The sequence below is a fragment of the Tetrao urogallus genome, assembly GCF_951394365.1.
Source record: "Tetrao urogallus genome assembly, chromosome: 2".
In the NCBI taxonomy this organism is placed as follows: Eukaryota; Metazoa; Chordata; class Aves; order Galliformes; family Phasianidae; genus Tetrao; species Tetrao urogallus.
In genome coordinates, this window is record NC_136814.1 from 28,331,203 (window position 1) to 28,353,402 (window position 22,200).

At 39.6% G+C, this 22,200-nt stretch overlaps 1 protein-coding gene across 1 annotated transcript in view; it reads right to left on the bottom strand.

Moving 5' to 3' along the window:
* DAAM2 (dishevelled associated activator of morphogenesis 2) overlaps nucleotides 1-22,200 on the bottom strand; it is a gene marked incomplete at both ends in the record, with an annotated part of 191,530 nt that overhangs the window by 149,579 nt on the left and 19,751 nt on the right. Inside the window, one exon of the mRNA XM_079550426.1 lies at nucleotides 14,078-14,222. Coding sequence (XP_079406552.1) covers nucleotides 14,078-14,222 — 145 coding nt within the window. The remainder of the gene's footprint in view (nucleotides 1-14,077; nucleotides 14,223-22,200) is intronic.

Below are 22,200 nucleotides of genomic sequence, written 5' to 3' on the forward strand. Positions count from 1 at the left end.
GTGGGAAGCGGGAGCTCAAGTCTTCAAATCCTAGCAGTCACACTTCTTGTTCTCTCTATATTTACTGTTGTGCTCTAAGTTAAAGCCCTGCAGAAGTTGCCTTCTTTCCATCTAACTGAGGTGTCTTTAAAGCATGAATGACACAGACAAAAAGAACCTGGCTGTAGTACATTTTCATTTTTTCATCTTAATCTCACCTATAAGGAACGCACAAGTCAATCACCTTAAGCAGGACACTGCATAGATAGCAAAAGCATATTACTGACTGAAACCTAACATCACTAGAACCTCTTGTTTGGGGGTATTTTCTTAAGAGGAAAAATGATTGAAATAAGTAAACCTCTGAACAGCTTCCAACCCAAACACTATACAATATTAGGTGATGAAAGACCAGTTAGGAAAATGAACAAAAAAAAAATGGGATGTTGGAACTCCCTAGCCAAATTTCACTCTATAACCTGAGCACAGTGTAATTAAAAAATAAACAGCACAAAGAACAAAAAACAACTTTCATTAAAAAAAATATGCTTTTACAACCAAGAACTCTTTAGACAGAAATATTTTTCCTCCCCCTATGGGCCTTCCCCCCTCCCCTCCCCGACAGAGAGTATAATTAAAGGGCAATTAAATTCAAGGGGAAAAAGAAAGGGAACAAGATACATACACACATGAAAATATGTTTGTGTAATGTTTTCAAACAGTATCTTCTTTAATACAACATCCTGCCAAAAGTTTAGTCTGTGTTAAAGTTATTACACACCCTTCTAGTTACCAGCACAGCCTTTGTGCCGCTGTCACTTATAGTCCTTTCATCCCACATTCAGCCCGAAAGAAAACTATTACAGTTCACACTCTCTGATTTCTAGATGATCTAAATGCAAAAGCCCACGTGCAACTTTCCAAAGGGTCTCTGTATATAATCAAAGAACACAGAGCCTAAAAGTTCAAGATTTGTGTAATGCAAGCAGAGTACTGAAAAACCATGTAAGATTACTGAATGATTCAGAGGGCTTGTAATATAATACAGTATGCCCTTCCACCAGGTCCCTAGCCTGAATCCATTCTTTATAACAAACGAAAATCATTCCCACTTGATAGCTACTCCACTGAAATCAATTGATCAAGACTTTCCTAATAACTGAGCCAGTTTGCCATGGTGATATTTGTCCCTTGAAACAAACAGATCACAAGGACCTCTGTTGGCATAACCTAAATGGATTACAGAGGAAGCCATCAGAACTGACTGATCAAATCCTTGCTGGTAATCTGACAATGTAGAGAAATTAAAAAACAAAAGTTGATCAGAAAGATTTCAAACTTCAGTTTCGACCTTCTGTTGACCAAACCACAAAGCTGAAGAGCAGTACTGGAGAAGCCACAGTTCAAAACATCACTTTGTTCTGCAACTGAACAAAGGTATTGTGGCCTTCCAAGGCTGTCAGTTTTGCACCTTTCAGCACAACTAAATCATTGGGTTTTTTTCCTCCTTAAAATGAAAATAATAAAAATCCAAATCATCAGTTAAGCCATCAAGACTTCTTGAATTAATCCTTCTTCTTACTGGGATCCACACTTAACAGGTCAATACAGATGCCAAAAGATAATTATCCACAGCTCACAGTGTACCCTTCTGTTAAGAAAATCCAGATTCCTGCTTTCTAACAGATACAAATTGGACAATTTCATTTACTTACTGTTTATTTTACTAACGTATCAAATTGCCGGAAATATTTTGTTTACCTAGCAGTGGATAAAATTCATACTTTTGAATGTTTTCTTCCTAAATAAATTGATAAATAATCCCAATTTTGATGCAAGCACCAAAGCTTTTATTTGGTTTGGTTCTGTTTCAACTACAATAAAAACTGTTAGGAAAAAAAAATTAAGTAAGGAAAAAATACTCTGACAAATCTCCCCTGCACCACTATGTCTTGTACCCAAAAACATATGATAATGCACACACTGCTGTCAAAGGCAGAAGCTGGCAATGCAAGAGTGAAGCACCCGTGTATGCGTGCACATACATGGAAACACACATGCATAGTATTTATAAAATTGCTGCTGTAAGGGATTTGGAGTTTATTTTTTTAATTAAATGAAAATGATAACATGGGAGCTTTTCATCTGGCATGAGCTTAGGTTTTATCAGCTGCTGAAAAAGATTCTTTTGGAAAATGAAATTGTAGTGTTTCTTCACGTACTTTCTGTGGATTTCAGAATAAACAGAGCCTATATGATGATGCCAGCTAACAGATGTAAATAAAGTTATAGGCTATGACACATTTATAGAGACTGCAGAGCTGGACACATGGTCTGGGCAGTACAACCCCAGAATGCCCTATTATTGTTTCAACTCCAGCACAAATGAGAAGCACTAGGAAGGGCAGTTGCAAAGACTGCCTTTAGCCTCCCCGCTGCACATTGATATTGCATTATATACCACATGGTACAAAGGACAATTCATTAATTGCTGATCCTTCTGCCCATCCACATTTCAGCACTTCCTCTTTAAATCAGTTTAAAACCTCCAAAAGAATAATTTGACAAGAAGATAAGCTGCAGTTCCCAAGAGTCAAACAGACCTTCCACTGAAGACACTGAAAAGGACAGCATATGCTAAGTAACAGCATTGCCAGCTGCCACTTTGTCTTTTCTTCTCATATAGAACCTTTACAATCCACGGCCTTTTTAAATTATCTGATTATTAAAAAAAAGGAAGGAGGATCTTAGCAGGGCCTTTTTTTTTTTTTTTTTTTTTTTTTTTTTTTGTCCCTAGAGGTCTAGAAATTCATGACTCTTTTCCCTACTTCATGCTGCAAAACACATCAACTTGATTCATACTTTTACTAAGTGCTCAGAAGATTATTTCATGGCTTTCAGGGCGTAGCAAAGAGGGAAAAAAAAGGATTTTGCCATTGCTTTGATTTACTGGTTGGCAAGGTCAGTACACTATTTAAATATGATTATTTAATGATATATTAGGTCAATACCATGTTTTTGCAAGCATAATTAAATTGGTAGAGGGACTAAAAGTTTTTGAAAGCTTTCTTGTTCACTGTATTTGACATTTAAGAAATAATCTCTCAATAATGGATTGTTATGATTTAACCTAGCAGGCAGCTAAACATCACACAGCCATTCATTCAGCTCCCCCGTTCCAAGTGGGATTTTGGGAGAGAATCAACTACACAATTGCTTACCACTCTCTGACTGATGCCCAGCCAGTCCCCAAGCAGCAGCCACCCCCGTATCCCAGCCAAATTCCCCCAGTTTTATTGTTCAGAATGATATCACATGGTATGGGACATTCCTTTGGCCACTTAGGGTATCTGTCCAGGCTGTATTCCTCCCTATCTTCCTGGCTGGCAGGGTGGCACTAGTAGCAAAAAAGTCCTTGACTTAACATAAACACTGTTCAACAACTAAAACATCAATGTGTTATCAACATTGTTTTTCTCCTAAATCCAAAGCATAGCAGGCATCATTAAGAAAATTATCCCTATCTCAATTGAAACCATCATACAGATTGAGATTGAAGAAGAATTTTGACGGGTCTGGTTAAAAAAAAGAACTTTGGAACTACTGAGAGGAAAAAGGCAAATCAAAGGAAAAGCTGAGCTGAGTCATTAATAGTTTCAGATATAAGATGATAGCCATACAAATGTGAAGATGGAAATTAATTCCTTAGGAAAAGCTCACACTCATGAGCATCACAGATCTCATGGAGTCTGAAAGTCTAAAGGAAGACAGAATCATACTTTGAGAAAGGATTTCACAATAAGTGTCTTTAATGAGACTACGACAATGTGCTCAATGCTGAGTTAACAAGAACATGAAAATCAGCAAAACAATGACCAAAACTAGTAATACTAGAAAATGAACTATCAGCATTTGTTGACTAATCATGAGTCTTGCTCTGGCTAGACTAACTCAGCACTGTTACTGTCAACGTAAGCAAGTAGTAGACAAACACTCCAATGGCAGACAGAATTCATAGCACTGCCAACATCACAACAATCTACTGGTGGGTAAGAAGAGCAGTCTCTACTAAAAAAAAATATATATATATATATTAAAGGAATCTGTTTCTTCAATTTGGCATAGATACACGTGGATTTTCACCACATTTTAAATCTTACAAATACATGTCAAATTAAGCTAATATTTGGAAGGCTCTAGAGGAGTTAATCGTATGACCCCAGCACCACCCTCTGACAGACTTACAAACAGTATTCTCAGGTGCAATGCAAGAAGGTTACTTCCAAAGTAATACCCCCTACTTATTTCCATGGAAACTACACCAAATGCAAAGGGGACAATAACACTGCTTGACAGAGCAAATTCTCAGCTAAAAATGCTACTTTTCAACAGTCACCACCATTAGCTTTGCATTTCCACCAGCACCAACAAGAACCTGCATGCCACTTGTAAACATCTACACCAGTGGAAGTGACCCACTGTCACTGTTGATGCTGCTGAAATGCACCATTCACTGCCTCACTGGGCTCACATTCACTGTTTGGTCTCCAGAAACCTGCAGCAAGCACCGATATCAATAGGTGCAATTTTTTTTGCATGGAGGAGTTCAACAACACCTTTGCTTCACAAACAATTCCATGTCAGACACTATTCTGTCAGACTGCCCCTCTGCTGCCAGCTGTCACAGAAACAAAACATAATGGCACACTGGTGGGAAGATCCAACCTCTCTGTCATACCACCAACATCCACCTCTGACATTGTGGGCCAACAGAATAATACATGAGACATTACTTTTGTAGCAGACCTTGCAACACAAAGAAAAGCGCTCAGAAGCAAAATAAAATACATACTGAAGTGAATTTCCAAAGAGCACAGTAAAAATGGAATAGGACCAGTCGCATCAAACTGTCTATTCTGTGTATAAAATACACACTGCAACTGGAAATAATAGGCCAGCAGAAAAACTATACTTTAGAATAGCAATCAGTTCAAGCACAATACCAAACAGACCATGGTGAACAACAGAACAGAGGGGAGATGCAGCTGATAAGACCTCAGCTGAACATCAATGACTGTGGGGATAACTTGCTTTCAATGAATAAAAAAGCCTCCTACCAAGAGAAGCATCTGCTAGTGTCTAACGTTTCTCAGAGTGCCTGACAGCTCTATCGGTATTCCCAGTAACCTTGCTCCACTGCCAAGGGGTGTGTCACGTCCTTCACAGTGGGAGGGGTACTGCTGACTAATCCCATCAAGTAGCCCTCTTGAAGGAATGCAAAAAAGAAAAGATTCTTCAGTACATCAGTCAGACATCTCACCAGTTCCTGGAGATGTGCTGAAAGACAGAAATCTTTCCCTTGATCCAGTAAATGATTTCAAAGGGCCATTCATACCTGCAGTGAACAATGAAGAATATAACAATTCTTTTTTTCCTGTGTGAGCTACTAATATCACAAGGATACTGTGATATTAGTATCATTGCCTAAAAGTAACTGCTTAACAGCCTTTGCAGATGAGGAAGTTGACTTTCTTCACTCACTCCACTGATTCAGTTGATGTAGTAGCAGTCTAAACTCTTCAATGAGGTTTAAAGACTGGGAGTCTGAATGACTGGAATCCATGTGGTCATTTCAGTTCCTTTAATCTGCTTTGTTCAGCATGCCTCATATTAAGAACTTGAACCTGTAAATCTTTCCACTCCTCTGCAAGTGATTGTTAAGTAACAGGAATAAAGCCAGACAAAAACATCTTGTGCCTTGAGCGACGACCAAAGCCCCTGGTCATAACAGAAATGCCAAGTTCAAGTAGATGTTGCACAACTCAGGAACTTGATAGCTCCGATCCTTCTCTATTCATAGTAGAACTGCACTGGTTAAAACAGTATCTGAATTCATTTTAAAGCCTTTTTTAAGGAAACCCAAATTCCTGTTCCAGAGAGCAGCAGAGCATTATTATACTAACATCTGTGTGCACATGCAAGTATCATACACATAGATAAGGACAGTCTGTTACTGTATTCTCTAACTCTTCTCTATACAGAGCAAGAATACAGTGCAATTATCCCTGTCCTTGTAGCAGTACTGAGATATCTATGAAAAAGGCTGTACACATGCTTCTACCTTCCCCAAACTACCTGGCACTAGAAGGTTTAGTGATCAGGGTTTAAAAGTCTTCATATTCAGCTTACAGATCTCTAACCACTGCAGTGCATTTGTGCCAAATACAAAAGATGTTTCTACATTAGATGATTAGTTCATAGAATCATAGAATCACTCAGATTGGAAAAGACCTTAAAGACCATCGAGTTGAACCACAACCTAACCATACTACTCAACTCTAACAACCCTCCACTAAATCATGTCCCTGAGCACCACATCCAAATGGTTTTTAAACACACCCAGGGATGGTGACTCAACCACCTTCCTGAGCAGCCCATTCCAGTGCCTAACAACCCTTTCTGTAAAGAAGTTTGTCCTGATATCCAACCTAAACTTACCCTGGCACAACTTGATGCCATCTCCCCTTGTCCTGTCACCTGTCACCAGTGAGAAGAGATCAACCCCGCTGTTGCTGCAAGCACCTTTCAGATATTGGAAGAGAGCAATAAGATCTCCCCTCAGCCTCCTTTTCCCCAGTCTAAACAGCCCAGGTTCCTTCAGTCGCTCCTTGTAGGGCATTATTCTCCAAGCCATTCACAAGCCTTGTTGCCCTCCTTAGTCTACAGCTTGATTAACACCGAGTTCTTCCTTATTACCCACACCATCACTGAAGCAACATATATGTCAAGAGATTCTATGCTTTTCCTCTCTTTCTTTAAGTAAGCTGACCCCTCAGCACCTTCCACAAAAGGAAACAGGAATATAATCAGGCTCTAATTTCTAATTAGAATCTGAGTGGATCATCAGAGCTTACATTTTTCTTTGTAAGTCAAATAATCACTTTACAAACAAGCAAAACATAAGCTCTTAACAAAATTAAAAAATCCGACTGCTCTGACGGGATGTTACACTCTGTCGTTCTGTCCATATGTGAACAATTTCTGTTTTAATTGTTTAAAACATCTTCTCCTCGATTTTTCGCCGGCCTCTACCAGCTCCGCGGCTGCACAGGGAGGACCGTGCCAGACGCAGCAGCACCGCCCTCTGCCCAGCGCAGAGGAAATTGCATGTAATGTCTCTGCTCTTCAGAGCTGCCAATGGATTTAGCTAAACTCAAACATACATATGCAGCAGTTGCTCAGTAGTACTTTTGCATGAAGGTTTCCACTGATAACATGGTTTTAAAGACGATTCTTATTCCTGCCAAACCCACCTGACTGCATTTTAAAGCTGTTCAGGACGAGATTTGCTTTTACTCTGGAAAAGTAAATGACAAATCACTTCAAACAACTCTTTTTTTTTTTTTTTTTTTTTTTTTTTCTCTTTAAATCTCCCTGTTTAGTCATGTCCACGAAAAAAGCCAATTACAACTCTTAGAAACTTTCAGCCCCCACCTCTACACAAACACTTGCTGGTTTCCCCATCCCAGCTCCTGCAGCGTGGCGTCTATGCAAAAAGAGAGTTTCAAAACAGGAGCACAAAAGCTGACAAACACTGAACGATTTTTTACACTTTTATTTTGCCTCCATGTTTTCCCAGCTGCTCAGCTTAGAAGACAAGGGGAAAAAAAAGAAAAAGAAAAAAAAAGAAAAAAAGAAAAAAAAAAAAAGAAAAAAAAAACCTAAAGAAGCGGCCTGCAAAAAGCATTACAAACCAAGAGACTGGAAAACTACAGCCCGAGGTGGAGGATGTGCCTTTCGTTTAGACTTACCAATTTCATCCAGCCGCGTATTTTCCTACTCGCTTTTTACAGCGGCTGAGCTCAGTGCTCAGGAACGTCCATCCCGCGGCAGGCGCTGCGCCGCTCTCTCTCCCCCGCGCTGGATGCTGCCGAGTGAGCGGGGCTGGAGCTGTGCGAGCGCTTCTCCGGCCCCAACCGAGGAACTGCTTCCCATTCCCAGCCCAGTTCCAGCGCCGGGACTCTGGGAGGCAGGGCCGGCCCCTGCTACCGTGCTGCACTTTCTTAAAGGGACAAGCTCCGGCCTGGCAGGCACGGCTCAGCCTTCAGTCAAGGCTTTCGGGTGTTGCGATTTGGTTGTGGTTCAGAGGGTTATTTCTCTACACAACTCCGCAACGCGGTTGGGCGTTCCCAGTCCCCAGAGTTGCAGAGGCTGTGTGCGTTTCTGCAGCTCGTGGGGAGCCCCGTGGGATGCAGTGCCTCCCTGCGACCCCACAGCTCTGCGCTGAGTGCCCCTGCACTGCTATTGGCTATGCCCTCTAGCAGCACGGATCGTTTGAATTGTACGGTGAGGATATGACTTAACTAAGTAAAAAGCCTTAATTCCCCATTTTTGTGTGTGTTTTTCTTTTCTCAGTCTTTTTTTTTTTTTTTTTCCTCTATCTTTAGATAGCTTAAACCAGCCTGTTTTCTTCTGACTTCACTTTCAACTCTGTCTTATATTAATAGCTGGATGAATACGGGGGAGCTGTCTGCCTCGTGTGTCTTGCTGTCTGCAGTGGGAGAAATCACATTCCCTGTTACACAGTAACTCCGAGTTTCAGAGATAGTAACACCATCTGCAAAATCTCTCTCTCTCTCTCTCTGTAATTCATGGAAATAGATGGTTTGCTCTCTGTGAGCATGAGTCGTTTTTCATTACAATAACTGAACTCTCATGATGACAACACAAATCAACACATATCACAAAGCAAAGTCATATATATACAAATGTATGTATATATAATGGCACAAGCAGAGAAAGCAAGTTACACAGGAAAAATATCACCTTCAGATCAGCAGGCCAAACCAAACAATGTGGAGACAAATCAGCACTGTCTTCCCTTTTCTGTCCTGACATACACCAATGCACAACAGTCACAGGATGGGTGCCTGCTGCTATCAACCCAATGTGATTTCTTTCCATTTCTTTAATTCTACGGTGAAAGGAAGTGGGCAAAAAACAGAGAATCCAGCCCTTTCAGTACTAATGCTCCTTCACAAACAGGCCCAGCAGGTATCCTCTCACTGTAGGTACATATACATTCTATGATGTAAGTAAACTAGTCAGCCAGGCTACCGAATTATAATCTTCAGTATTAATAACTTTATATAAAACCGTGGGGATCCATCAGTGTCCTTCTGACATGAGCTATACTATGTTCTTGCGTTTGTCAACGTAGAACCCAGGAAAGATTTATATGATTTACACGTACAAATCAGATGAAATCTTACGATTGTCAGAGCCCCCTTCCATTCATATGTTTCTACTGGTCTATTAATCTTCAATTTCCACTCAATCTCTGCCTGCTACTTCTTTCATCTTATCCTCCAAGTCCCTGCTCTTTTACTCCCTCTCTCCCTCTTTTGCATGACACAGGTTTTTGCCTTTCCCCTTCCCTTGCTGGCCCTTCTTGAGTGGCTTGATACCCCCCCCTTTTGCCCTCTATTCCCTCAGCTTCTCATTGGAAAAAGAGAGATGAGAGAGGCAGAAATAATTAACTATTTCCTTCTCCCACTTTCCCAATATCCTCCACTTCCAGTGGACAAGGATATGGAGCCATAGTCTGTATCCAGCTCTGGAGACTAGCATGCAGCAGCAGGCCAAGGTAGAAAGGTTAGGTAGGCTCATATTACCAAAACAATTTCCCTCACCTTAGCACACTCTATTGTGACACAGCATAACCAATATAAATGGCCTTTGTCTTGCTCATTAGTTAAAAGTTAACAAAACTAACTCATTTTAAGGCAAAGCTCATCAACCAGCTGACGTCTCAGCTAAAGTTCATCTGATATGTTCAAAATAGGCAGAGCCTGTCTACAGGAAGGCAGAGTGAGGCACTGCAGCAGATGTGGATCTGAAAGGCAAAGACCAATGATGGGAAGAAAATGGGTCTTGTGGGAAACTAAAGTGGTGCTCCATCACTCTGCAAACACAAAACAAGAATGTGCAAAACACCAGAATGTGCCCAGCAGGAAACAGGCTTGTGTCATTGGGCCAGAATGATCAAATCACTATAAATATGAAGATAAATTAAGAGTATCTGCTCTTCCTTACATATGTTGTTCCTTAGAGTTCTTACAAATCCTTGTGAAAGCCATCCCCCCTCTCACTGCAGCATCTGGATGTTCCATTGACAGAGCATTGTCTAACGGTTACAACACAACTCCTGGTTTCTATTACTGGTTGAAGGAGAAATGTGTGGTATATTAAACAAAATAAAGACACAGCATTCAAAATTTGCTGCACACTTCGATATTTAGCCAGTAGTACATTAAACTAGATAAATCATTGATTCTTTCTGTGACTATTTCCCCAATAACAGAAAAGTACGTTAGATTGTGTGCTATATAATTCAATGTTTGTATTAATAACAGCCTGGGATGAAAGATACCAGAGAAGCCAGCTTTTTATTAGTATATATTGAACTGCTGATACATCCCTGCAAAGTGTTGCAGTTTGCAAAAATGTTTGGTTCTGCAGAGTAATCCTCTTCCATAAGAGCTGACCTTTAATAGAAACTATTTTGTTGCGTTCGGCTTATAGGACACAACAAAACCAGAAGCTACAAGAAAAAGTGATGTTTCTCTTTCTGAACAGCACACAGCATAAGGTCTACATCTCAGGACTGCACAAATATACTTAAACAGGCAGCTCCTTGAGAATTTAGGAATAAGACCATCAAAGAAAATACCTGCTTCTTTCTAAAAACATTTTTAGACTCTAACCACCAAGGTCAACCCCAAAACCTAATAAGCACCATGGGTGAAGTCTCTGATGCCAACTGACAACATCGAATTAAAAACTTCCCCATATTTTCTTTCTTTCTCATGGTTTTTCATTTTTCCCTTATATGAAAGAAATCAGTCCCAAAATGCAGATATACATATCCTCAAAGTCACAACTAATTGCTACAAAACAGAAGAAGCAAATGTGTCAAATATTTAGATGTATTTAAACAAAGTCCTTTTAGGGTCCTACAAGAAGCGAATGGACAAGAGGAAAGGGAAGTACAAACCAAAATTGGTTATGTGCTTTCCAAAAGCAGATTTCTTATACAATGTAGAAGCAAAAGCTTCTGTGAGATGCTGCTCTGCCTCTGAAGATTCAAACTGTTTGTTTGATCCATTGTCAAAAGGACATGGGTATATTAATCTAAAAACAAAAGTGCCCATTGTGAGCAGAGACCAAGTGCCAGGCTGCCTGCTTCATCTGACAATGGGTTTAAACACCATGGCTCTGTGAGCTAGGCAGCCTTCCATGCCTGACACCACCACTCAGTGCAGATACAGAGTCAAAGTCTTTTGCTTTGCCGCTACAGGCTGAAGAATTAGCAAGACTTTCACACCCTCTGTATAGAAGTTGTTACAATGTGTTTCTCAGTCTCTGAAATACCACACAACAATTAGAGCATCTCCTCACTGTACCATGCAAAGCAATATTACTGCTACGTGGGGTTTTTGTTTGTATGTTGGTTTTGATTCTCTGTCTGTGTTTTTTTGTTTTTTTGTTTGTTTGTTTGCTTTTGGGGGAAGTATTTCAGCCAGCTTTTACTTTGGTTGACTTCCGGTTAGCACAAAACCAGAGTGAAAAAGTAATGGCTATCTTCAAACTGCCTGTTTCTCTGTGGTCCTACAACTGATCAGGGTACATTAAGACTCTATTACCAACTTAGAACAACCTTGAGGTTTTGTAAATGACAATAAGCTACTCGTGGGTCTTGAAACAGCTCTTTAGCAGACAGAGAGCTTCAGCTAAACATCCTTTGCCTTTACAAAACTGGTGACGGAGCTATTACACCACTCCTATTCCACCTAGAAAACTCACTTCTTTCAAAAGTCCGTTCAAGGTTGCCAGTTTGCCAGTTCTGTGTGCTTTTGAGACATTTGTAACATATCAGTGGAGAAAAGCAACTGGAACAAGTCCTGGCTCCACCTATGATGCCAAGCAGGGGACATTCGTTTACTGTGTATTCATTGCAGAAGAGCTAAGCTCTGATTATCCAATATTCTCTGAAGTTTACATGCAAACTAATTGGAAGCACTGATCCCTTAGTAAGAAGCTGAAATCAATTAGGAAGCCAGCTGACCATATTTCAGCAATTAATTGCAAATGGCATTTGGTTTCAATATTTTATGGCCAACCTCATTATTCTGGCCTTTGAGGCTCTGGGTGTTTATTTTCCTGTACTGCACCAATATTAACCCACACTCATTTTCCTGGACATAACTTCCATCACAGAGAATCTGCCCTAATCTGTGACACACACTTTCCTGGAGAACACTTGGCTGTCTTTACAGGAATTCCTGTATATTTAGGAGTCCTGGAATTGGGACAAAGTTTTAAGGAAATGTGGCTCCTTACTTTTATGCAAAAGATGCTGAATTGCTCTCTTGGAAATCTGCTTGACAGTAATGGGTGAAGACTAGGAAGAAGAAAGCTGTAAGCCATTTTTGTTGAATTTGTCAAGACAGTGCAATTCAGTGGGAATGCAGAGCACCCATGGTCTACTGGAGTGCTGAGAGGTACATATGTGATTACCAGCATGACTGAGAGTTCATCTGGAAGCAAAAAATACACAGTTTTTTATGTGAAGTGGTTGACTGGGACATAAAGAGGGGCACACCCAGATTCTGCAATATTTAATTCCATCATTGGCAGCCTGAGTCAGAAGAATATTGGTGTATGCCAAGAAAGCAGCACATATTTAAGTAGGTACTGATCCTGATTATTTTTAAGAGTTATGTATGCAAACCCCAAGTAATTTTTTGTTCCAGAATCCTTGCACATGCCAGAAAAGAAACTGGTCACCTAGAGAAATGTAGCTAATCTCATGAAATTGTTTTTCCAAAAGACTACGAAGTTGTAAAGTGCTAATGTTTAAAAATTATATCAGATAAACATATTTTTCTTCAATGCATATTCATACACAGCTAGGAAATTGAAGCTGTGAGCAAAAGATTATACTTTGTTTTAGCTAAAAGAATGTGAAGTTTAGCAGATGTAATTTTCATGTATCAGCTAGCTGTATGGTCATCTGGGTTCTCCCTGTTTAACATACCAACAAGAATCAGATCTCTGAAGACAACTGTTGGAGAGTTATCACTCGATTTGACGGAAATATGATTGAGTTTGAGCTCTGGCAACTGATTCACCAATCTTTATACTTCATATAAATAATTTACATCCACAAAAAATGTACACCACCTTAATTCAACAGCACTTTGCGCTTTCATTGCACTCATGTAAATAGTGCTGCAAATTGTGAGGACTGAGATCTAGCTCACATGACTTCACAATATTTGTTGTACAGTGGAAATATCATAGAAAAAAAAGTTTTCATGCTTTTTTTAATTTTTTTTAATTTATTTTTTATTTTTTTACTCTGTGGTTGCTACAAGCTCTATGAGAGAAATAGAAAGCACACTTAAAATGATGAAGTGTTAGGTGCAATTAAACTTCATGCACAAGCTCTCCTTAACAGACTGAAGCCCTGAAGGATTCTAAATTACACAGAGGAGGAAACACTAAGTTTTCCTTGAATTGGTGGCCATTCTGGAAGAATAAAGGACTGAGTATGGAAGGAAAGAGAAAAAGTAGAGCATAAAATCAAGAACATTACTAGATTATCATTTCCTATGTGCTTCCAGTTTAGATTATAAATGTGGTCAAATGCAAGTTATCAAACTGACCTTCAAACTGGATGACAACAGCTGTACTAAAACTTGTAGCAAAGCTTGGATACAATTCTGTTCTATTTTGTTTAAATGGTGACTGGGTGAAAAGAACAAGAGTAGGAGCTTACAATTTCAAAGCCATTAGGAGTTATGTTTCTTCTGAACACACCTGGATTATCAGTAATTAGGCACAGTAAAGCCCTTTTTGCTGTAACCTTGCTCTGTGTTGAAGAACACATCACAGCAGGTGGAATATTCCTTTTGCCTTGTGAACATAGGTAACATCATGAAAGCTTAAGAAAATAAAAAGTGATAACTAAAATCGGGTTCCTAAGATTTTTAGGATTTCCTCTCCCATTCCCCACATGAAAATCAGAACTAACCTGAATGATTTGCATGGTTTCTGATTTGCTCTTCTCTCAATATTAAGTTCTCTGTATTCAAGGACCTCATCATGTAGGAAAAACCCACCTTCAGACAATTTAGTAGAGCTGATGTGACAGTAGAGATAGCTTTCTGGAGAAACAACTACAAATAAAGCGTTCCTTTTAGCTTTCTAATTTCCTAATATTCTTTCTAATATTCTAGTATTTCTGTAGTTTTTAAAAGAAATTATAGAAGAAATCTGTACCAAGTTCTTGTGTGGCCTCTGTTAACTTCAGTGAAAGCTGATCTTCCAGTATTTTGATTAAATCACTTTGAAACCAGAGGGATTCTAAGCACATTCATGACACTAAGCATAAGAAGATGCAGGCAGTGGGTACTACTCGTGCATGTAGAGGCAAGAACTTAAATGCTTCTTTGCTGAAGCACTCAATGGTATTTGCAGCTTACTACATAATCCAATCCAGAGCAAGTATTTCACATGTACCATTACATCTGCAACAACTACATCTGCACTATGGAAAAATTGTTGACTGGTTGCTCTACCCATTAATTTTAAGTATGTGGAAATGATCATAGGTTATCAATGTTAGAGGGAAAAAAATGTGCCGAGTGTGATTAGCGTATACAAAGATGGGTTTCAGCTGATACAGAACAATTGGCTCTGAATTCTTTGTATCAGCTGCTCTAGAGAAATAACTTCCAGGAGTTAGGGCCAGATCTATTGTGAATCATTTACTTCTATCAGTCAGCCAATTTACTTGTTATTAGGTTGTTTTTGGTTGTTGCTTCTTATGTTTGTTTGTTTGCTTCATTTTAATTAAAGACAAATTATTGTGCTCCAGGACATCCCACAAACACTGCTGTACTGCCATTTTAGGAAATATCATTAAAGCAACATTATCCTAATTTTCTTCCGATGACATTTAACTAAGCTGTTTTAAGATAAACATTATTAAAATAGTCAGTTCCTCTATGAGTGCATTAAGGTTATTCATAGAAACAGTAGTCTTTTGGGGATAATAGAAACACAGGGTCTTGTTTTCACTTAATTAACCCCATTTTCCATTGAAATAGCAAAATCAGTTTTAACACAAACCTATCAACATTGGGTAAAGTCAGGATTTGTTTCTTTATTTACTAATTTATTTATTTACTTTTTGTGTAATTGGATATTAATGAAAGATGTCACATTAGAAACTCTAGGGACTGAAGGCTGATATTCAAACTCAAATTATAAATAGCACTTGAAGTCATTCTATCCAAACTCCAGAAACTTCAATCTTTGCCACAGTTCCTCACTTTTGCCCTGGAATAACTTATTTTAAGAGGATGTAAGACAACATAACCCAAATAGTATTTGGCCCCAGTACGAGTGCCACTTGTGACCGCAGTTACTGAACTGTGACTCAGTCATAAGGGAAAAAAATAGAATCACAGAGTAGCTGAGGTTGAAAGAGACCTCTGCCATTATCTATTTCAATATGCCAGTTCAAAGGGGCAATGAGAGCAGGTTGCTTAGAACACAATACAGCTGGATTTTGAGAATCTCCATGCATGAAGCCTCCACAACCTCTCTGGGCAAACCATCCCTATATTTGATCAGCCTCACAGTAAGAAGTGTTGCTACTGTTGTTTTTGTTTTGGTTTTGTTTGCTTTAATGTTTGAATACAGGGATTTCCTGTATTTCATTTAATTCGTTAACTCCTGTCCTGTCTCCAGGCTACACTGAGAAGCATCTGGTTACATTTTTGCTTCCTCTCCATCAGCTATTTATACACCTCAAGTCTTTTCTTCTCCAGGCTAAACAGTCCCATCTTTCTCAGTCTCTCCTCGCATGTCAATTGTTCCATCCTCTTAATCACTTTGTGACCCTTTGTTGGACTCTCTCTAGTATGTCCATCGCTCTCTCATATTGAGGAGCCCAGAACTGGTTGCAACACTTCCGATTTGTCCCATTGAGGCTGAAGAAGGAAAGGATCACCTCCTTTGACTTGCTGACGTTGCTTTTCCTAATCCAGCCCTGTTGGCATCTACCACAAAGACACATTTCAAACTCATGTTCAACTTGTTGCCCATCCGGACTCCAGATTTTTTTCCACAGAGCTGTTTTCCAGCTGAACAGACTTATTTTATATTGGTGCATGATGTTATTCCTCCCCAGGAGAACGACATGGCATTTCCCTTTGATGAATTTCATGAGATACTTGTTGAGGTGGCTCTGAACAGAAGTATCTGATTTAAAAATCACTCATCCCAATTTTATGATGTCTGCAAACTTGCTGAGGGTGTGCTTGGTCTTATCATCTAGGTCATTAACAAAGTTGTTAAGAAGTTTTGGACCCTAGCACTCACCCAAGGATATATTATAAATATGGCCTTCATTTGATCTTTTCGCTATGAACCACAACATTTTGAGCCCAGTAGCTCAGGCTGTTATAAAGCAACCACACTGTCCAATTATCTAGCCCACACTGCTTCAATTTCTCAACAAGGATACTAGAGGGAGGTATCAAAAGTGCTATACAGTCAAGACAAACAGCATCTATTTCTCTCTCCCATCTATAAAGCCAGTTTTCTCATAACAGAGGCCATTAGAATGGTTAGGCATAATTTCTACTAACAAATCCATGCTCACTACCTCCATTCACCTTCTTGTCCTGCATATGTTTGGAAATAGTTTCTAGGAACATTTGATCCCTCACCTTCCCAGGGACTAAGATAAGGCTGTGTACTCTGTAGTGCTCAAGATGCTCTTTCTTGTCCCTCTTGAAGATAAACGTAAGAGTTGCTTTTCTTCCAGTTCTCAGGAACCTCGCATAGTTGCCTTGATCTTTTAAAGTTAATGAAGAGTGTCTTCACAGTGACATCAACCAGGTCCCTCAGCATTCATGCGTGTAATGCATCAGGTCCCAGGGAGCTCCGTATTTATACTTTGTTAAAATGTTCTCTAATCTGATCCTCTTCCATTGAGGTTAAATATTCCTGAATTTTGCAACTGGTTTCAGAGGCCTGAGATTTCTAAAGGCAAGCTACTTGCTCATTCATGTAGGCCTCGTCTCACCTTTCTTTCACTTTCTTCTCATCAGAACAGACTGTCCTTGAGCTTGGAGCAAGTGATCCTTAAAAAGCAACCAACTCTCCTGAAACTCTCTTCTCCCAAGGGCCGTGTCTCATGAGATTCTTTAAGTCAAGACTAGATCTGCTGCTCTCTTGAAATTCAAGCGAAACTGTTGCTTTTCATCTTGCTCCCTCTTCTCAGAATCCTGACCACTACCATCCCACAGTCACTGCAGCCAAGGGTACCCTGGACAATCACATCCCCATCCCTTTCTTCCTTGTCTGTAAATACCAGGTCCATTTAGAGCATCTCCTGTCTTCAGCTTGTCTACTATCTGTATTAGGAAGTTGTCATCAGTACATTCCAGAGCCCTCTTGGATTACTTGTGCCCTACTATATTGCCCTTCCAGTAGATGTTATGATGGTTAAAATCCCCATCAGTATCTGTGTTTTTGACCACATGACTTTTCCAGTTTCCTGAAGGTCTCTTTTACTTGTTTTTCTCACTAGGTGGTCTGAAACAGACATTCACCATAGCATTGCTCTTATTGTACTGCCCACCAAGCCTGGCGCATGAGCTCACATCTGGTTCATCATCCATTCCTGTGATGAGTTACTCTTAGGCATTTGCTAGCACAGACTGGAGAAACATTTCATGCTAACATCAGTCTCTCCTTCTGTTGCAGTCCTTCCTATGCTTTCAGGGAGCATTCATAAAGGCAAAGATATCCCCTTCTGGGAGACCTCACACACATTCAAAACAACACCACAGTTCAGGGTCAACCTAAATCAATCAATTTTCTTGCAAGACAGTTTCTTCCCACTTTGCTGACGTTGATATTTCTTTCCTCACCTACAGTCCTGCAGCCTGGGATTCCATCACACTGATATATATTAGGCTACATTTTAGGATTTCTGACCTTTAACTCACAGAAAGAAGTTTCAACCAAACCTTTCTACCTGATTTATGTGGGGAAACCCTCATGTGAACCCAGGACCCTAGGTCGCTCTGCACTCATTCCCTGTATTATAATTTCATGAGTCAGTCTATCCTTATATTCCCTAAAGAGAAGCCCTCTCATGCAGTTCACAAAGCATTATACCTTACCCCTCAGTCTGAATGCAGGGTAGCTTATCCTATAATGCTTACAATTGTAATAATTTTTCATTCCAATCCACCAAAAATGAATTTGAGCAGCTCACCTAATCTCTATTTTGAAACATATAATAACTATAAGCTGCTTTATTTAAGCAGATCTTATTTTTATACCATTGCTTTTGCTGTGACACACTGGCTATTTAATTTTGCGTTTTTTGCAACAGCCAGTTCCACAGCATCTCATTACCCAACCATGTGATCCTTACATATTTTCCAAAAGCCTTCTGTGCACATTTTAACCATGTCAATATTGACCGTATAACTAAATCCTATTCTGACATGATATCATCTAAAAGAGGAAAAAGCAAGGCAAACAACTACTAAAATCAACAAATTTGTAAAAATTAAAAGCAAATAAGCATGCTTTTTTTTTTTTTTTTTTTTTTTTTAAACTGGGATGAGTTGAGTAACTCACTTGAGGCCCAACCACTTATGAGTAATGTGGTCATCCCAAACACACAGGAATAAAAACTTCATAGCACCTTACAGCTGTGTTCACTCGTTCATTTACTCACTCTTTCTTTACCTCAGAACTCTGTCAAACCCATCCCAATCCTGCATTTCAACAAAGAGAGTCAAAATACCTTTTTTTTTAGATTTTCAGCCAGTGGTACAGCCACTGCTATTTCTATTGATTAACCTGGATGGCTGGAAAAATACGATTTTCTTTTTCTCTGAAGCCTGTCAACTCACAAGGAGACATTTTCTTTGAGGTCAAAACTTCGTAGATGGAGACGAGATTAAACATGAGGAAGTAAAGATGTCAAGATTTTCTGTCCACTTCTCCCCTTGATTCCATGATGCTACAGAAAAATTACATAGGTTCTTGGGGATAATTTTTCAAACAGGCACAAAGAGTTTTCCTTAGAAAACATGTTGTTATTTGTTCATCCCCAGCTCAATTGTAATGAATTTGAAAAGTTATGATTTTGAATGTGACAATGCAATGGAAAACTGACTGTAAAATAGAGCAGTGAAAATAATTGTACAGCATTGTACATTGCCTTTTGTACTCAGCATGTGTTATTGAGGAGTATGTTGTCTGTATTCCTCAACAAGCAGAGAAACCTAGTGCCTGGTCTTTTTATGCTGCAACGTTGTTCTTTCTCTTGCCTAACTTCCCATTGAGTCAAATGAGGCCAATTAGAAATGCTCTTTGTTGTCTGCAGGTAGGCCTTGCTGTACCAGCAGAAGTACACACCACTTGCTGTTTATACAGTGGTACTCATGTACTACATTTTCTGTCTTTTTCTGACTTGGCTTTTCTTTGTTTTTAAAACGTTTCTACAGTAAAAAATAATTATTATTATTTTAACTTTAACCTCACCAGCTTCTGTCTTTCTTTCGATTATTGAAGTCAGAATGCTCTGCTGGTCACTGCACTGTAAGGACCAGAGCATTCTAACTGGAAGCGTTACTCCCTGAAATGACCAGATTTCACACTTCCCAGCAGCACTACAGACCTTGTTCCAAGAGCACCAGTATCTTCCAGAAAGGTTTGTCTTTCCAGCTTTCAGTATTGGTATGGTTTCTGGAAAGCAGATGCACTGTAGACCCCAGCTACTTTTTATTTTTACCACTCATGTGGAAGTGATTTTTTTTTTTTCCTGGTTAGAGAGTCAGTGCAGCAAAACTCCTCCCAGTTCTACAATATATATATAATACTTTACACAGCCTTCTATCCATCCTGTCTTTCACATTATGTCTAATAAATAAAATGTCTCCAGCTCAAAGCTGGGGAAATGGCATGAAGAACATTTCCATTAATTCTGCAATGCCTTCAAAAGAGTAAGCTGCAGGCCCAACCCCAAGTTACTGGAAAAGTAGAAAAACCCTGGCACCAAGTCCCATCTTCCTGACACAACACATAACATCTGACAAGAACAAGCAGCAGGCATGCTTCTGTGTAGTCCTCATTCATCTCAAAGTTTTTGCCTCAGCTGACAGTGGGGCAGTGTACCCTGGGGCTTAAGAAGCATTGCCTGGCATATTATCCATAGGCACTCCTAAGTGATTTTCTCAAAACAGCTGGTGGAGAAGGAAAGATCGGCTTAAAGCCAAATTTCTTCACTTGTTGCAAATATCAACCCCCTTGAGTACTAATTTGGCATTCCTCAGCACAGACACACTCTGCTTTTGAAATATTTACTTTCCTTTATTTCATAACCTTCAGAAAATTTGGGGAAGAATGAGAATTGTTTATATTTATTTTTGTCGGTTTTTCTTTTTTTCTTTTTTTTTTTTTTTTGTCCTCTTATGACGGCAGAAATGTATTTATAGCTAGGAACTGGAGGACAGTTCTCACGTGGCTGCTGAAAATTAAAACAGCATGTAGGGTTTTGTTTTGTTTTGCTTTTATGCCTTTGCACTACAATCTTTCTCAGCGTTCCCTAAACCCATGTTATTGTAACCAGAGCCACATTTTGCATTGCTACAATTGCAGGGTTATGTAAATTCCAAAGGTTTTAAAAGAAGGAGCCTGGAGTTCCTGCTCCGAGCCATAGGGAGGTTGACGCAAATAGTTGTGCCCAGAATCTAGGGAGAGGCAAAGGTATTCAAAAACTACCAACGACTCAAGCTCAGCATGAACCTAATGTTTCTAGACCTTTTAGAACTTACTGTTTTCCCTCAAATTGATTGTTCTCTCGTTTTCAGCATTGTGCATTGCTATTACAAAGAAAAAACTTTTTTGCCACTTCTGGAACTCTCATATATTCTCTCTCACTAGTACATCTCACATCATTTTATCCAGGAGCATCAACAATAGAGAGTTCTACAACCTTGTGCAAGATACAAACTACTGCAGACTCGAGGAGTTGTATTTACAATTAAAAAGAAAATTACACGAAAAGAGAGAAAACGCAAAATACAGCAAAAGATCAAAGAATTTGTACCTGACCACTGAGAAATGTACCTACTTTATAGAAGGCAGTGTGGGAAGAAGTGTGCTACGTGTTGCACATCTGAGTGCCTCTGAGTAACCAAGTTTTAACGCTGACTCTGGCTGTGCATTTCTGTGTGGGCATGGGCAAGCCAATTCTTGTTTCTGACTCTCTAAAAGAGGGATAATAGTACCTGACTCAGATTCAATGCCAGATGCCTTTGTGTGAGCGCGTCTTAGGGCCTAGCGCTTAGACACTCAGCTAAATGAGAAAAATATTTAGTCCATTTCTGCAGCCCTGATTCTGTTTCATTTCTTAAATCAACACTAGATGAATTGCAACACCATATGAAAACCTAGCCTACATTATTCCTGAAGTATGTGGGGGTTTCATACTGCTCACTGCACCTGGATCACTGAAGCATGCTGTGGAAAACTTGGGAACTCCTATACTTCTGCAAAGGTGTAGCCAGAACTCCCTAGCACATCCAGTGACGCATAAGGAAGGATGGTTCTGAGGCCCTGCTCCAACATACTGCTTTCTATAGCTTTAGAGTTTTCCAGACAATCTTAATCTTAGTGCAGTGGATATGAAAAAGCAGGGCTTGCTACATCCCTTGCACCACACAGGAATGACAGTTGGTAAAATCTCAGGAAAGTAACCAAGAAGCACTGCCTCGCCCCACTGCCTCATAGGCTAGTGCCAAGCCAACATACGAAGGGGCATTCCGAGCAATTCCCAAGCTGTGATATTTTAAAAACAATCATTACAGTGGAAAAGATGATGTCATCTGCAGATAATAGCCCCTACTCTGCTGGTAGTTACTGCTGCTGCACAGGTACTGATAGCTGCTGTTATGAAAGTGTAGCTGTTTAAATCTTATTTAAGAAATACAAGCCCCATCCACTCAGCTTAGAAGTTTCTATCAATTTGTCATGTTCATTCATTTATTTACTTGGAGCCCGGAAATGCTCCACAAAGCTCTGATCCTGGCTGTCGCTGTGACCTTGGGCAAGCGA